At 41.7% G+C, this 18,767-nt stretch overlaps 1 protein-coding gene across 1 annotated transcript in view; it reads left to right on the forward strand.

The window, feature by feature from the left end:
- The window catches only part of MID2 (midline 2), a 107,388-nt gene that overhangs the window by 728 nt on the left and 87,893 nt on the right, over positions 1 to 18,767 (forward strand). The window contains exon 2 of the mRNA XM_004379754.3: positions 13,108 to 13,823. Within this exon, the coding sequence (XP_004379811.1) occupies positions 13,164 to 13,823 (660 nt within the window). The 5' untranslated portion in view covers positions 13,108 to 13,163. The remainder of the gene's footprint in view (positions 1 to 13,107; positions 13,824 to 18,767) is intronic.

Genomic DNA, 18,767 nt, shown 5'->3' on the forward strand with positions numbered 1-18,767 from the left:
GATCCGGGTGGGAGGCTCGAGGCGGCAGCAGCTCTGGCCCGGCCCTGCCTCCCGGTTGCGTGGCCGGGGCCCGGGCTCCTGCCGCTGCCCTTCTGGGACGGGAGTTTGCACTCGGGTGCGGGGCGGGGGCGGCCGAGGCCTCCCGCGCAGCCCGGCTAGGCGGGCGCAGACAGTGGAGTGGCTCCCCGGACGCCCCGGCGGGAGTCTGGGAAAGGGCACCGCCGCCTTCCCACGCTCTCGCTGCCGGCAGCCTCCTCGGCCCGGGCGGCGCCCGTTGGACGCCTGGCAGCCTGGCGGCGGCTGCCGCAGCAGCTGGGGATGCTGCGGACACCCTGCCGGCGGGGAGCCCGGGCGAAACTTAATCCCTTTCCTGCCAGGGGAGTAAGCATCCAGTCTCTCCGTGTGGATGGTTCATTCTTTCTGGCCTAGCTGTGAGACCAGGTCTGTCGGGGAGAAGGAAAACTTATATATGTCCCCAGGACAGACTGCGACTGAACTGGGTAGAGGTGGGATTTTTTTCCATTCCTGTCTCGTAGGAACTAACAACAGGGGAGTAGACTTACAGAAACATTATTTGTGCTAATAAGATTTAGGTTACTTAGCACTTCGTGTACAGCACGACATTATTTTTCGGAGGCATTTCTTCCTAGAGCAGGAAATTGGGATCCTGGGGTCACTTGGTTCTTCACTTTCCCTCTTCCACACTCCCCTACCTTTCTTCGCGCTCAGTCACCTTCTTCCTATGGTGTCACACACCAATTTGCCCACCCAACTCTCTCAAATCCAGCACCGCCCGCTCGCCACCCCACCCCCCAGCGTTTCCCCATCAACCTGTGCACTCAAGTAACCTCCCAGCCGTGCAGCCTCTTGGTTCTCAATCACTTTGTCTTTTTGAGGATTTCTGACGTGGGGGGGTGAATGGTAATTGTTGTATCTCTGAGGTTAAAATAAAAAGGTTGTCGTTGGTAGCTGTTGGGTTCCCACTCATTGTGACCCCATGCGTGTCAGAGTAGAACTATGCTCCATAGGGTTTTTCAAGGCTGTGACCTTTTGGAAGCAGTCGCCAGGCCTGGAACAGTCAAGCTTTCTGGCTACTAGTTGAGAGCTTAACCGTTTGCACCACCTAGTTGTGGTGGTGGTGGTGGTGGTGTGCCAGGGAGTCCATTCCGACTCATAGCCACCCCATGTGACAGAGTAGAACTGCCCCATAGGGTTTTCTAGGCTGTAATCTTCCCGGGAGCAGATCGCCCGGTCTTTCTCCCGAGGAGCTGAAGAGCTGCTGGGTGGGTTCGAACCACCAAGCTTTTGGTTAGCAGCCTAGCGCTTAACCTTTTTGCTACCAGGGCTCCCAGAGGGGCCCTTAAAAAGGAATATATTGAACAGTGTACATAAACAAGTGCTGTGTGTGGGTTGATTCCTTGGGTTCTCAAATTGAGCCATAAGGGCTGCCTTTAACCCCATTCTGTTCCCTCCCAGAACTCTAATCAGTTCTCTGGCTATGTTCCAATAGTAGGAGGAATGCTGAATAGGGAGCCCCCCTCCCTTTTCTTCTGTTTTGGAAGCAGTGTTGCTCCATCCCAGCCGGTTAGCCCCCCATCCCCCTTTACGCCTCTTCTCTCATCAAGGCCCTGAGGGGGAACAGTCTTTGCTATTTTTATATAGATTGCTACCCAATCAACTGACCTAATACAGACATATAATATGAATTAGATTTCTCCTGATTGCTCCACACAACTTGATTTACATAGTAGAAATACAGGTCTAGGAGCCAAGAAGATCAGAGAGTTTGTCCCAAATCTGATGTTGCATTGGCTTTTATGGCCTTAGGGCATTCCTATGACCTTTCGTTCATAGTTGGTGCACTTATGTAAAAGGCATAATATTGTGTACAGAGTATTGTGAGTCTTGGCTGGGTCTTTTGAAGATGAAAGGGTTCTATAAACCCTCAGCATTGTACTTTTCAAAGAAAGTACTTCATTTACCTTTTATTGGGATAGTGGATAGACTGGGTATAAGTAGCAGCCCTAGTTTACTGGAAACCGTAACTTGGCATTATTAACCCCTCTGGGAGACAAACCTATTATACTTAGGTCCTAAGTCTGTTTTTTTTTTTTCAATGAGCGTACAACTGAATGGAAACATACATAAAACTAGACATACAGAGTAATGGTGATTATTTTAAGTCTTGGTTTGAATCATTTCTAATGTACTCCAACCTGACAATCTGAGTCAGATGCGTTTGAAAACATAACCTCCCCCATTTTTAGCCTACACAGGGGCAGTTAGTTTCTACTGAAAAGTGGCATAAGTAATTTTAGGCATGGCTGTATACGCATGATTAGCATCTAACAGTGGTGAGTCAACCATGTTTATTAAGCACCTACAACGTGCAGTCTTCTGCTGACTAGGCTGAGGCCTCAGACTTGGCCCAATATTTTGGTCTCCTGCTTGTTCTGGACCTAACTCCATGTTTGCAGCTTCCAGTTTAGGACTAGGAGAGGCTGTGCAGGGCAAGGATAGAGACTAGGGCAAGAAGGGACGATTGTTTCCCTCCCGTTTACTTTCAGGACTACTAGAGTTCTCATCTAGCATGTTGTACCTTGCAAGAAAGCTACCTCCAGGAAGTACTGCTGCAAATCAGTGACTTGGGTGCTTCATGAACATATATATCATCTGAACAGTGCAAACTGATTTAGGTCGAGTTGGTTTAGTTAATCCCTCCTCTAAATGCAGGGCAACTTGCTCCAACTTGCAGATCCTAAAGCAGTGCCACTGGAGTCTCCTAATTGCATCCAAAAATTACTCTGGGTAGTGAGCCTGTACATTCCCTCCTCCCTCCTCCCATAAAATCTGCCGACACCATAACAACTGAGAAAGAAACTACAGAAGGAATGCATCTTTACCACTCAGCAAACGTTACTGGCTTGGTGAAGAGGCGAGAATGTTGTTCTTTTTACCTCATCCCTCAGCGCTCAAGTTCTCTCTCCCAACAGGGACACAGAGCCCTCAAACAGAGACAAAGCCGAGGCTGAGACACAGAATGGGTCTCAAATGGCTGTTGTCTGGAGTTACCTGTTGGCCTCTTTTGTGTGCCTGTCATTCAGTCTTTATGGATTTTGGCAACATCTTAGCTGTTGGCCTATGGGATTCAGCTGCTAGTGTGAAGCCAGGGGGTGCTTCATTTCTGCTTAGCATTAAGTTTTTGTCCTTGCTTCTGTGCCAAGGGGAAAATGAGGCACTGTGTTTGCAAAGCACCTCCTTATTTAAGCTGGATATATTGACTTAGAGCACTGCCTCATCAAAATATGGGGTATAACATGTTGATACTGGATGTACAACAGTTCAGGGACATTCAAGATTGTTCACTTTTTTAAATTGTACTTTAGTTGGAAGTTTATAGAGCAAATTAGTTTCTTATTAAACAGTTAATATGCAAATTGTTTTGTGACATTAGTTGCCAACCTTGCGATGTGTCAACACTCTTCTCCACCCTGGTTCCCTGTTTCCATTTGTCCAGGTTTCCTGTCCCTTCCTGCCTTCTCGTCTTTGCTTTTGGCCTGATGTGCCTATTAGTCTCCTATACATGACTGAACTACGAAGCACGTTCCTCGCGTGTGTTATTGTTGGCCCTATAGACCTGTCTAATCTTTGGCTGAAGGGTGAACCTCAGGAATGACTTACTGAGTTAAAAGAGTGTCCAGGGGCCATACTCCCAGGGTTTCTCCCGTATCTGTCAGACCAGCAAGCCTGGTCTTTTTTTTTTTTTTTGTGAATTTGAATTTTGTTCTACATTTTCCCTCCCTCTGTCTGGAACCCTCTGTTTTGATACCTGCCAGAGCAGTCAGTGGTGGTAACCTGGCACCATCTAGTTGTTCTGGGCCCAGTCTGGTGGAGGTTGTGGTACTTGTGGTCCATTAAGACCGTTCACTTTTTGATGAATGAAGTTTTGATACCAAGATGATGTTGCTCTAATGTATTTCAAGTCTCTCAAAAACATTGGTTCAGCCTAAGTGGGTTCACAAAGTGTCATTTGTAAGAGCTGCCCTGCTTGAGTTCTTGTCTCCCTGCAGAGCCCCAACTGTCTGACCTTGGCTTTGTCTCAGTCTTTTCCTGCAGGTCAGACTTCTCTGGTTGATGAACAGTATCCTCTGTCTCTGGATCTTCCTTCTACAGAGACCAGACGATCTGATAACAAACGTATTATATAATCTAAAATCCTACTGAAACATACCATCCCAGTGTTTACCATTTGCCCTGGTAGAAGCATAATGTATGGATATGATCAACAATGCTAATGCAGCCAGTGATGTGTCTGAATGTATACAGCCTAGAGATGGAAAAAGGGTTTATGGTCCAGAGACCTCAACTGTATTGTCTATAGCCCTTTGTTCAGTGCTGCTAGGATCTATTTGTAGTTCCTGGGGGGGAGGAGAAGCTTGATTTCAAGTAGGCCTCTGTTCTCTGTCCCTTGTTTCTGACCTGAACTTGGAGTCGTCTCAGCCTAACATTCAGCAGCATGCCCTACATCCATATATTGCCAATTTTATTCTGTAGAAGAAAAGATGTCTTCCAGGTGTGCCACTGAACAGTTAGAAATTTACAATTATTCCGTCGGATGGCAGAGGTTGGGAAAAGCAGCTTAAAATAGATGGAAAGCTGTACTGGTAGCAGTAGGTAAATTAAGCTTATTCTCCATGTGTTTCCCCAACCTTGCAACTGCCAGTGTAATCTGCATTAAGATAAAGGTGTTGAGAGTTGTACTTAGGATTCCTGTCAATTATAATGTGTGTTACCTTGGCAAATCCGTTTCTTAGGATTACTGTCAATTATAATGTGTGTTACCTTGGCAAATCCGTTTCTTGGTTACTTAGATTAATCTTTTGCTTTTATGGCAGATTTAGAACTTTTAGTTCTGCTATTTTGATATTCATTTTAATGTTTATGGTGACTATATTGTACAAAATACCCAATGGTTAGATTTAGGAGCTAATTATTGTAAAGAAAAAATAATATACTATAAAATATTAAGTAGATTTTAATAACCTATTAGACAGGAACTGGCTCTAGCTCTCTTTGTCAGCTGGTAATCAACCTCTGGTCCTGAGCTATCTCTGTGTTTGATGAAAGCTTAAGAGAAGGAAAGGCAGTTCATTCCTTAGGGGGATTCCAGCCTAATGGGGGAGACTTAGAGCATAAAACGTATCCCAATCAGACCCATTGTCCTCAAGGCAACTTGTGGAAAAGTGTGATTACCCTCCATTATGTCAACCCTGTGTTAGAATTTCCAAACATTTGTGGCTTTTCTTAATAATTTGCTTTGCATCCATCATCTGCAAATGTACGATGATAATATCTGTATTTTTAAAGCAGGTTAATAATTTTATTTTATCCTCATCTGATCCTTCCAAGGGCCTATGAGATGGGTAGGATAGGTATTATTGTTTCCATTTGACAGATAAGCATGCTATGGCCCAAATAGTTTAAATGTCTTACCTAGGATTGCTTAGCGAATTCGGTTTAGATCCAGGACTACAACCAGACTCTAATGTGAGGATCAAATGAGACAATGGCTTCAAAACCATTTTGAAAAGTATAAAATGCTACACAAATGTAAGGTGACTATTCTTATTAATTATGAGTACTGACTCCCTCACCTTTTTTTTTTTCCCCCTTTCCAGTTTCTCTTTTCAATCCTTATCCTGTAGGGTGAGATTTCTATGCATTGGTTGCCTTTTATGTTCCCAAATGATCTTTTTTGAACTTCAAGGGGTCCTTTCCTAATAATAGCATTCTGGGCTTTGATTGTCTTCCTTCTCAGTTCCAAAAGGTGTTCTCATTAGTTTATAAGCCCATGGGACTCCTCCTCCCCTTTCGTTGTCCTCTGGATCATCCGTTATAGCTTCCTTGAGGTACAACAGGCAAAATCATCCACAGTACATCAGCACCTTGGTTTAGCCAAGGAAAAGCTAATGCATTTTATCCATTTCCAGTTCCTTTGGTGATGATGCCCATTACTTGTTAGCGTTTTTAGTCACACTAATAAATACGATGTTTTTAGGAGCTAGTTTACGATAATCCAAGGTAGCTTCTTATGGGGTAACAGACAGCAAGAGCTTTAGAATTATAGGATGTCAGAGCTGGAAAGCGCCTTACAGAGACAGATCATCTGGTGATTCTAGTCCAACTTGAATGGCATTTAACAGCTGAGAAAACATCAGACTAACCCAGGACTCATTCAGTCACCCCCAAAGGCAGAGAAACAGTTTCTAATGTTTTAAGGAAGAACTCTTGGGACATTAATGTTAATATCCAGAAGAGTGTTTATTTTCTATTAATTTGTTTTAGAAAACCTACAACTCAGCTCAATTCTCAATCTACTGCCCAGAGGTCAGGCTTGGTTTCACTCACGCTCATGGCTTTTCTATGAAGAAAGGAGACTGTGGCTTCCCAGGGACGTAGTGAGAGCCCAGAACAATGCTCTATAGACCTGGAAGACGAAAACTAGATAAAATATTAACTGTTGAAATAAATGGGCATTTAATCATGCAAACATTTGAAATAATAGAATTCCAACAAGTACAGATCATGGCTTCTTTTTCTGCTCAGGGTTAACTGAATGCTGGATTTGGAGGACAGTGCTGAAATCAGTCTTTCATTTTTGTAAGTGTAAGATGTGTTATTTTTTTTTATCATAAGGACCTGCACTGAAACTCCTCTTTTGTATTTCTGCCTACTCACACAGCCTTATGATACCTTCCTGTAAGTTCATTCTCATAGACTTATTTTTTCAGGCTTCTCAGCCCAAAGGGAGGTATAGAGTGAAGATAAGCCACACAGAAACAGTTTTACAGTAGAGTAAGGATAAATACATAAACATACATATTTTATCTCCCTCTGTACATGACTATAGTCTGACTACATGGCAGCAACCAAATGATTTAGAAGGGAACCTAATCAAGTGTATGTGGACGTGGGCATTTGTTTTTTAACCCGGTGCTTGGCTCTGCACTCCCTGGCATTTCGTCAGTGCATTTTTATGACAAACCATTGTGTTTTGTGGCAAAAGCCCCATGCTTACCTGACAATAGGTTACACCCTATCAGATTCACACCCTGTCTTTATCCTTAGTGCACTCTCTAATTCTATATACATTAGTGAATCACAAACTTTTTTGAAATTGCAGCACTTTGCCGTTGTTTTACTTTTGTCATACCACTTCCTCCTGCTAAAAGTAGTTTGTGAAATAGGAGTCATATTATTTTAGGACTCTTATATATTTTTTTGAAGGAATAAAAATTCGGAGCTGAGAATTTCTGAAACCCATTGATCATTAGCTATATCCCAGGGTATTGTAAAACCTAGACAGGGAATCACCAACCTAGATAAACAATTGAAAGAAATAAGCAATCTAATACAGTTTCGAAATACTGCATAATTACACAGTTGCCAGTAGAGTATAGTGGTTAACTGTTCACACTCTGGAGTCAAACAGACCTGGATTTGAATCTTTTTTTTTTCATTGAGATATATTTTACATACCATAATATTAACTATTTTAAAGCGTACAATTCAGTGACATTTAGTGTATTCACAAAGTTGTGCAACCATCACCACTATCTAATTCCAAAAATTTGTATCACCCCCAAAAGAAACCCCATACTCATTAGCAATAACTTCCTATTCCTCCCTCTCCCCAGCCCCTGGTAACCACTAACCTACTTCCTGTCTCGATAGATTTGCCTATTCTGGACTTTTTATATAAATGAAATCATACAATATATGGCCTTTGGTATCTCTCGTCTTTCACCTAGCATGTGTTTTCAACATTCATTCAGGTTGTAGCTTGTATCAATACTTAATTTCTTTTTATAGCTGAATAACATTTCATTGCATGGATATACCATGTTTTGTTTTCAGTTGGAATATGCAACCAACAACAACAATGGGTGTGAAGTGGTGTCTCGTTGTGGTTTGGATTTGCATTTCCAGGAAGACTAATGCTGTTGAGCATCTTTCCATGTGATTATTGGCCATTTGTATATCTTCTTTGGAGAAAAGTCTTCAAATCCTTTGTGCATTTTTTAAATTGGATTGTTTTTATTGTTGAGTTATATGGGTTCTTTATATTTCCAGATACAAGTCCCTTGTCAGCTATACGATCTACAAAAATTTTCTTACATTCTGTGATAAGCTGCCTTTTCACTTTCTTGATGGTGTCCTTTGAAGCGTAAAAGTTTTTAAATTTTTGTAATGTCCAATTTATCTATATTTTCTTTGGTTGCTTGTGCTTTTGGTGTCATATCTAAAAACCATTGCCTAATCTAAGGCCGCAGGATTTATACGTGATTTCTTTTAAGAGCTTTATAGTTTTAGCTGTAAGTCTTTGATCCATTTTGAGTTAATTTTTGTACGTGGTGTGAAGTGCGGATCTAACTTCATCCTTTTGCATGTGGAGATCCAGTTGTCCCAGCATCAATTATTGAGAAGACTATTCTTTCCCCGTTGAATTGTCTTGACATCCAAAATTAATTAATTGACCACAAACATATGGGTTTCTTTCTGGACTCTCAGTTTTATTCTGGGTTTGAATCTTAGCTTTGCTACTTGCAAACAGTGTGACCTTAGACAAGTTCCCTTTTTTGTAATAATAGTACCTATGTCTTAGAGGGTTGTTGTGAAAATTAAATGAGATAATGCATGTAAAGGATATTGTATAGTGCTTGACACATAGTAAATACTCAGTAAATTTTAAGGGGAGAGGTGCTTAAATAATCAGGGAGGTAGAGAAAATGGGGGAGAGTTGAAAGGATGCTGAAATATTAGTGAACAGAACAACCTGTTGCTGTCGAGTCAATTCTACTCATAACGACAGTATAGAACAGAGTAGAACTCCCCCATAGGGTTTCCAAGGAGCAGCTGGTGGATTTGAACTGCTGACCTTTTGGTTAGCAGCCGTAGCTCTTAACCACTACACCACCAGCACTCCTGAACAAGGTGGCCTCATAAATGATAGATGAGATGAATAGATATTTGAAGAAGTTGAAAAAATAATCAGCTCTTCAAAATTGAGTAAAGCAGTTACTATATGAAAATAAAAAACAGAAATGGTATAGAAAAGCTACTTAAAACAAGCAACAGAGTGTAGCCACCTTATATTATTCTTTATAGAGCCCAAATCAGTTAAGGTAGGTGCATTTATAAAAACTAACACAAGGCTAATTTCCAAAATGCTAGAATAACTCATATCCCCAGTTTCCCACTTCTCCATCTCTGACACCAGCCACCCACATGGAATTTTTCTCTCTGCCCTCGTGGGTTGGATAATTCTCTAGAATGACTCACAGAACTCATGGAGACTACCTATACTTACAGTTACTCATTTATTATAACCAGAAAGGACACAAGTGAAGAGAAGCATCAGACAAGGTCTGGGAGAAGTCCTGGCGCAAGAGTTCCATTGTCCCACTGTCCCTATTACATGCTCTTCTGTGCACGGCTGTTCTCACCCAAAAGAGAGAGACCCAGGGTCCTTTAGTCATTGAGGCTTTAATGAATTTGCATAACTGGGGCTTTAATACCTATGCATGAGTCAATGAAGATGTATGATAGAGCCCATCTTGCCCTCCTCCCTTTCTGAGGTTCGCAGCCAGGGTTGGGCATGTGCAGCCCCTACTCATTTACACATGTTTAAGTATTGCCTGGCTGTTTTAGAGAACAAACAGGCAATCTTGATTGCTGTTAAATTCTAAGAGCTGTTTTCAGAAACCAGAAACAAAAGGTCAAATCAAGTTTTTCGTCCCATAGTAGGTTATTTTAGACTACTGATGCTTGAATTTTTTTTTTCTTTTTTAGTCAAGGATTCTTTTGAGAATGTTTGAGAGCTTTGGACAAGCTTCTTCCCATGAAAATTCATATATGACATGCAACATTCTGCAAACAGTTCTAGGAGGTTCAGAAATCTCTAGTTAGACCACCCTATTTGGACCTTATTCAAGGCAATCCTGACCCATAGCATGCTTTCCCATGCTAATTTCATAGTGAGGTTCAAGTGTCACGTTGACTCATGAACAATTTTTAGGGCAACAGGGAAAATTGAGGAGGAGCCCTGGTGGCGCAGTGGTTAAAGTGCTCAGCTGCTAACTGGAAAGTTGGCAGTTCGAGCCCATCAGCCCCATGGGAGAAAGATGTTGCCACATCTGCCCTTGTAAATATTTCAGCCTTGGAAACCCTATATGGCAGTTCTGCTCTGTTCTATGGTGTCGCTGTGAGTCAGAATTGACTTAAGGGCAGCGAGTTTTGGTTAGGGAAAATTGAAGAGCTTCTCCTCTGCACAGAAGAATTTATATGGGCACCCTCCTAAGAGTTAAGAGAGTGAGGTACTCTAATTGTTTTTATACAGGTTTCAACACATAGACATGTCTTTCAGCAATGCTCCTGACCTACTGTCATTTTTGCAGGAGGCCTTACTCAAATCTCTCAGGTAGCTTCCAACACAAAAGTTGAGGGAATGAAGGTGTGCAGTTCTGGAAGAGATAGTAATAAGAAATGCAGTGTGAGGTGGAGATGGGCCTAGAAGTCATATGATTCGGGAAGGGACTCAGAATGAGATAGGCAGATTCAGAGAATCTCTGAGGGACACAGAGAGACAAAAATAGAAGCGAAAACATGCTGCTTAGAGGCCCTGTTGCAGGTAGTCAAGATAAAACTTCAGTGAAGGAGTGAGATGATTGAAATAAAGGTGTAGGGGAAAGAGCACAGGCATTGGCATTAGATTGACCCAGTGCGCTGCCACTTGGTTGTATGTCCCAGTTGATTTACTTGAAGACTCTGAGCCCCAGTTTCCTAACTATACAAGGGGTATAGTAATAGGACCTTCCTCATATACAGGCTTCCTGTAAGAATTAAATGAAGTAGTGTGTGTAAAGTGCTTAACCTAATATCCGGTATACAGCAGGTGCTCAATAAATGCTAGCTCCCTCCTTCTTTTAGCTTAAGGAATCTTTCATTTAACAATTATTCATACCTAGTTTACGTGAAGCACTGTGCTATAGATAAAATATGAAATAATCTATGCCATCGAGGAGCAGGGAGAGGTTGCTGGAGAAGCAGATATGCAAGTGAATAAAACAGAATGTTCTGGAAGCCACCAGGGGTTGAGGTGATAACAAGTAAATGAGAGAACTAGGTTTCTGGCTTGGATGGTGATATTCACCTGATAGGAAAAATAGGAAGAGGAGCAGATTTGGGTGAGAAAATAATGAGTTCATTTATGGATATGTTGAATTTGAGCATCTGAGGGATATCAGGTGGAGCTGTTTAAGACAATATTCCTGTCGAGCTGAAAGGTGGAGTCTATGATCTTTAAAGTCTCTTCCAATTGTAAGAATCTATGAAATACTTATATATTAATTGCATTATTTTTTAGTCTCTATAAATGAATGCTGATAGATGTTGTAAGCTATAAAATATTGGCCAACGAACTTCAAGTATTTGAAATTGTAAAAGAAGAATACCACATGTCTCACTTTTTAAAAAGTGGCTATACAAACATCCGAACCTACTAAACCAACTGGGAGTGACTGTTTTACAAAAAGATTATGTACTTTTACAACGCAATTTCCTATAGATTTCCGTAGTAAATAGCCAGTTACGTCAGTGCACTTGAAAGGTTTTATTTAGAAACAGCTTTTAGGGATACATCTATTATACCTATGCACAAGGTATAATTGTACTCAGTATTTAAGTATCCTGCAAGAGAGCTATGAGATAACGCTGATGAATGATGATAGCTAAACAAATAACAATTGCAGAATCAAATTTCCAAGCCTTGATGAGGGTGTCCGGTGATATGGAAATGATAAACAAAAGTTGTTCAAAAACCTAAGATGCCTTTCTTTCTTATAAATAGGATTAACATTTTCAGTCAATAAGATATATCTTATACTTCTCAGTGAAGCCTAACAGAATATTTATGTGTGTAGATTTTAATTAATTGAAGACATGTTCAGCACAGAAATGTCTGTGGGAGAACAGATGGATTGATTGACTAAGAGGTTAGTCTCCTGTCAATTGGGCAACTTCTTTTCCTCTGTGATGCACGCTCAAATGAAGGCCAACAGATCTGAAAATTTCTGGTTGTCAGAAATTTTTGGATGCTCACCTTGCTAAGTAATATAGAGATCTTGATTTGCATCCTGGTTTTGATTTGTTTCCTGTTTTAGGAAGTAAGAAAAGTCACATGGGGGACATGAGCTTCATAGCAGGCTTGTGCAAATTCAGCAGGTGTTTTAAACCAAACTGAACCGCGAGGCAATATGTCTTCATCATTTATCAGCAGCTATTGTTGAGTAAGTCGAAAAGTTGAAATCATTTCTGATTCAGCTTGACGAAATGAAGGATTTTCTGAGGGTGAGGGATGAAAATGAAAGTAAAAACTGTCGTCTTTTGTCCCTAGTAACTCAGTTTACTAGAAATGAGATGGAACAGACGTTTCCATGAGTGGAAATAGGAAGTAATTCAAGCACACACTCTGAAGAAGAACTTATTATCCTAAGCTGAGAACTACATTTTTCTGAAGCTCTCTCTTGTATTTTACACAGGCTCTCAGAATGGAACTCATTTCAAGAACTAGAGAGTTATTTTGAAATATGGCCTTGTTTTCCTTCCACTGGATGTGAAATAGGAACAGCCCCTATATTTTACTTTGAAGTGAAATAGAGAACAATATTGGAGAATGGAGCTTGAGAATTTTTCAGGGCTTCAGGATCATCATAGTCTAGGACAAGAGATGTCAGTGGAGAATATGTGAGAGAATGATCCATACCAATGTTGTGAGCTGGAATAAGACTGTTAATCAGTAAACCAGGATTCATAGGTGGCCACTAGGTTCTATTTATTAGTACAGGAAAATAAACTCAGGCATTTGTCAAGAACAATGTCTGAAGAAGGGGAAAAAGACTTTCTGATTAATTCCCAAATTGCTTTCCTATTGCTCAAGCATCCCTGGGGAGTCCAGCACATAAAGCCTCCATTGGTTAATGTATAATTATGCTACATCTACTTTTCCTTTGGAAATGCTTAATACCTCTTGCTTTGTATTCCTTGCAGGTGAAAGCCCAGCCTCTGTGGTTCTTAATGCCTCAGCAGGATTATTTTCACTAAAGATGGAAACACTGGAGTCTGAATTGACCTGTCCAATCTGCCTAGAGTTGTTTGAAGACCCCCTTCTGCTCCCATGTGCTCATAGCCTCTGCTTCAGCTGTGCCCATCGCATCTTGGTCTCAAGCTGCAGCTCTGGTGAATCCATTGAACCCATTACTGCTTTCCAGTGTCCTACGTGCAGGTATGTTATCTCACTGAACCACCGGGGGCTGGACGGCCTCAAGAGGAATGTGACCTTGCAGAACATTATTGACCGCTTCCAGAAGGCTTCAGTAAGTGGGCCCAACTCCCCAAGTGAGAGCCGCCGGGAGAGGACTTACAGGCCCAGCACCACCATGTCCAGTGAACGAATTGCTTGCCAGTTCTGTGAGCAGGACCCACCCCGGGATGCAGTGAAAACATGCATCACCTGTGAGGTCTCCTACTGTGACCGTTGCCTGCGGGCCACACACCCCAACAAGAAACCTTTCACCAGCCACCGCCTGGTCGAACCAGTGCCAGACACGCATCTTCGAGGGATCACCTGCCTGGACCATGAGAACGAGAAAGTGAACATGTATTGCGTATCTGATGACCAATTGATCTGTGCCTTATGCAAACTGGTGGGGCGTCACCGAGACCATCAGGTGGCATCCCTGAATGATCGATTTGAAAAACTCAAGGTAAGGGATCTGGGAAGTATCCCTTGCACCACAACCTTGTCTCTTTATATGCAGTTATACAGTTAGTTAGCAAGTTCCCCAATAAAATGAGTCACTTTTCCTATATGACAAGTGAGTTAATGCCAAGTCGTTCTCATGAGGAATAACCTACTCATCTGCAAGCTTTCACTGCAGCCTGCTAATCTGTTGCATAAACCTGCTTCCATCCATACACTTCTGGCCGATTCTGGAGGTGGGGGGAATGAGCCCATGGCCCACCACACCTGTAGTCTGTACAGGGAAACAGCACCCTCTCTCCTCTGTCAGTGACTTATTACACACTACCTATCTTTGCTATGATCTTTCTGCCTCTTCTTTTAAGTGTGTGAGTACCTGTGTAGGTGTACTACAATTAGCATATGTGCTGATTTGCATATGCATGTGTATAGCAATAGGAAGGTTGGATGTGTCTCTGTAGGTGTGGGTGGAGTGTCGACTGTATCTGTGTAGGTGAGAGATTTTTGTGGAGGATATTAGTTTATGTTTGTGTGTATACTGGGTACACTAAAGAAGCAAAGGTTTGGCATTGGCTTAAATTGCCATAAGCACTTAACCAAAGAGTCCACTACCATCGAGTTGATTCCAATTCACAGTGACCTTACAGGACAGAGAAGAACTGCCCCATAGGGTTTCCAAGGCTGTAAATCTTTATGGAAGCAGACTGCCACATCTTTCTCTTGTGGAGTGGCTGGTGGGTTCAAACCGCTGACCTTTCAGTTAGCAGCTGCGCACTTAACCTCTGCGCCACCAGGGATCCTCATAAGCACTTAACAAGGGGCTAATTCTAAGCCTGCCTTAAAAGCAAAACCAAAATCAAACAAAAAAAGAAACATCAGTGTACCACAAAGTCAGGAGAGAGAATTAAATACCTGAACTAAAAATTTTACACTGAAGACAATAAATATTTAATTCAGTATAACATTTTGTTCCAGTGTTCATTTTTTGTGGGTGATAGACAGAAGCACCTGTTTGCAGTCCCTACCTTGGAAGTCTTTTGTTTGTGTTCAGTGAACAGAGTGTTTTTTTTTTTTTCTGGTATGATAATTAAAATTTATGTTGTTTAGCTATATCTATCCCCCTTTAAAAGGAGTCCTGCTGGTGCAGTGGTTAAGCACCTGGATGCTAACTGAAAGGTTGATGGTTTGAGCCCACCAGCCGCTCTGTGGAAGAAAGATGTGGCAGTCTGCTTCCGTAAAGATTACAGCCTTGGAAACATTACGGGGCAGTTCTACTCTGCCCGATAGGGTCACCATGAGTTGGAATCGACTCGATGGCAACGAGTTTCAACAGATTCCCTTTAAATCAGAAGTTACTTACAGGGGAGGCCCATGTCTTACTCGTCCTTTTCTGGTAGACTGAGGTTTTTTTGGATGATCAATTGATCTGCAGTCATCTGTTGTTGTGCCATATAATATTTATATGCAAGTCTAAGTGCCTATTTTTTAAAGCCCTGCTTTAACCTCACATTGATATTAACAAATGTGAGATCCGGCAAATTACCTTATTCCCATTGCCTACCTGCTGTGTAGTATAAAATCTCTTAAGACGGGATCTATTTAATAAGATTCCAGGAAAATAAAATGTTTAAATGAATAATAAGATTACCATCCAAGAATCAGGCATGAGTACAGAAGCTAAGTTAGAAGGAAGACCCAGATAGAATGGAAGGAGGGCAAGACAGGAATGGAGATTTTCTTCCATTCTCTGGAAAATTCATTGGGACTTATGTAAAATTATAATATTGATAAGGGTGGCAATACTCCGAATATGGTACAGTTTCCCTTCTGCAGTTTGTTGCAAGCAACAGTGTAGTTTGTTGTTGAGGGTGGTCATACTAACAATGGTTTCTGCCTTTTTGGTTATTATTTATATCTAATATTTATAAATTTTGTACAAAATTCTATATGGTCCGATGATTTCACTTAAAGTGATACTCTCATTCATATCAAGGGTAAAAAAACAAACAAACCAGTTATTGTTGAGTCGATTCCAACTCATGGCGACCCCATGTGTGCCAGAGTAGAACTGTGCTCCACGGAGTTTTCAATGGCTGTGATCTTTCAGAAATAGATTACCAGGACTTTCTTCCAAGGTGCCTCTGGGTGGACTCAAACTACCAACCTTTTGGTTAGCAGCCAAGTGCTTAACTGTTTGCGCCACCCAGGGACTTCATCAAAGCTGCAGTGAGGAATAATCTCATTGATTTCAATTCTTAGAATCATAAAATATCAGAGCTTGGACTTGGTCTAGTCTAAGCCCTACACTTTAAATTTGCGTAAACTGAGACTTTGATGTTAAGTGATTTGGTCAAAGTCACAGAATTGGTTAGTAGGGGACCTGGAAATAAGCCTCTAGATCCTGAGTTATGTATCCTTTCTACCTGCTGCCTGCTATCTATATAACTTGCTGTGTCTTTGTTTTGAACCTAAGTTTTCCACATGAATTGTAATTTGAAACTTAACCTCATGCTCCAGCAACTGCACATTTTATGGGTCATAGATAGACAATAACAGCATCAAGAAAGGACATATTGTATAAACTTACAGCTTCATAATGGCAAAAGATAGGGGCGGAGTTGTGGGAAGAGTCGGGGATATGGAGAGAATGGAACAACCTCTGCCAACTATTTGCAGGTGTTGGGACTATAATAAGACAATGGCCGTGAGAAATATTCCAAACAGAAAAATCTGTATCCATATGTACTGTTGAGATAACACAAAAGACTGGATAGAATAAGCCTGTATCTACAGAACACCAGCTATTTGAAAACATCTGAAATCACTGGATGATTGATTAGATATTTGGCATCAAGCAGATATAGCCCTCATCTCCAGCAGTGGACGGAATACACAAATACGTTACCAAAAGATACCTTAGTGAAGTGAGTAACTAATCAGTAATTTTTGGAGAAAGGAAGGCCAGATTTTAAATAGTTCCTCTTTAATTTTTTAGGAAATGTACAGACAATTCTGATTATAAATTAAGTGGAAACTTTTTTTTGCTCATTTTTTGGACAGAGTGGAAACATATGAATCATTCCCAACCTTGTGGTTTGTTATGTTGTCTGGAACATCTTGGACTTTAAGGAGGGAGAGGAGAGGTGCTGCTTGTGTGTGGGGGTCACTTTGGTTTGGTGCCAGATGTAAAAGGATATTGTTGTTGTTGTGTGCCGTTGAGTCGATTCTGACTCATACCGACCCTATAGGACAGGGTAGAACTGCTCCACAGGGATTCCAAGGCGGGGCTGATGGATTTGAACTGCTGACCTTTTGGTTAGCATCCTGAGCTCTTAACCACTTCGTCACCAGGGCTCCAAAAGGATATTAGTTCTCCACGTTAAGCAAAGAGGAAGTCTGGCTTTTTGTGTCACATACACTCATTTCTTTGGGTTAATTTTAAGTTACAAAAGCATTTAGGATTATCTCGTTAATGTACTTGATTCTTCCCCAAGGAGAAAGGAGAAAGCCATCTGTCAGAAGCTCTGGGGGAGCCTGCCTAAGCATACTCCCTTGGCCCTGAGAGAAGCACAGGAGTCCTGTAGGAGAAGCGGAAGAATGATAGTATATATATCTAGGGGTTTGACTTTCTGGCCAGTAACTGACACTGTGTTTATTTCTACTTTTTGGTTCTGGAGCTTCGTTGTTGGGGTTTATAGTTACTCTTTATGTACTAACCTCCCTGATTAAACGAACAAAAAACCCCGCTGCCCTCAAGTCGATTCCGACTCATAGCAACCCTATAGGACAGAGTAGAACTGCCCCATAGGGTTTCCAAGGAACAGCTGATGGATTTGAACTGCTGACCTTTTGGTTACCAGCCGAGCGCTTAACCATTGCGCAACCAGGACTCCTTCTGATTAGGATAAGTGGCCTCTAATATTTATTTGTTCAGTAATGAATAAACAAGCCATTACATCGTAGATGAAAGGTTAGAATAACCAGAAACCAGCCTGGCTTCTTAAGCTATACTCTAAATGGATGAGAGGGTTTGGGGTATGTCATGGATTGAATTATGTCCCCTCAAAAATGTGTGTATCAATTTGGCTAGGCCATGATTCCCAGTATTGTGTGGTTGTCCTCCATTCTGTGATTGTAATTTTACGTTAAAGAGGATTAGGGTGGGACATGGCACCCTTACTCAGGTCACATCCCTGATCCAATGTAAAGGGAGTTTCCCTGGGGTGTGGCCTGCACCACCTTTTATCTTACAAGAGATAAAAGAAAAGGGAAGCAAGCAGAGAGTGGGGGACCTCATACCACCCAGAAAGCAGTGCTGGGAGCAGAGTGTGTTCTTTGGACTCGAGGTTCCTGCGCAGAGAAGCTCCTAGTCTGGGGGGGATTGATGATGACAAGGACTTTTCTCCAGAGCCGACAGAGAGAGAAAGCCTTCCCCTGCAGCTGATGCCTTGAATTTGGATTTGTAGCCTGCTAGACTGTGAGAGAATAAATTTCTCTTTGTTAAAAGCCATCCAGTTGTGGTATTTTTGTTAGAGCAGCACTAGATGTCTAAGACAGGGTACTTAGTATAGTTTCATGCTTTTTATTTAGTTGTCTAGTTTACTTGTAGGGTTGAGATGCAGGACACATGTCCTTCAGAAGGTTACCAGTGGTTCAGTTAATTCTTAAATGACAATGAATCCTTGTGTTCCTGAAAGTTATTACATAATATAAGGCCTAGCAGAGTAAATGTTTTTCTCCATTACCACTGCTCTCTTTTCACTTACTAGTTCCAATGTGTGTGTGTGTGTGTGTGTCTGTATGTGTATGGAGCCCTGGTGGCACAGTGGTTAAGAGCTACGGCTGCTAACCAAAAGGTCAGCACTTTGAATCCACCAGGCGCCCCTTGGAAACCCTATGAGGCTGTTCTACTCTGTCCTATAGGGTCACTACGAGTCAGAATTGACTC

The sequence above is a fragment of the Trichechus manatus genome, unplaced genomic scaffold (genome assembly GCF_000243295.1).
Source record: "Trichechus manatus latirostris isolate Lorelei unplaced genomic scaffold, TriManLat1.0 scaffold00068, whole genome shotgun sequence".
Classification (NCBI taxonomy): Eukaryota; Metazoa; Chordata; class Mammalia; order Sirenia; family Trichechidae; genus Trichechus; species Trichechus manatus.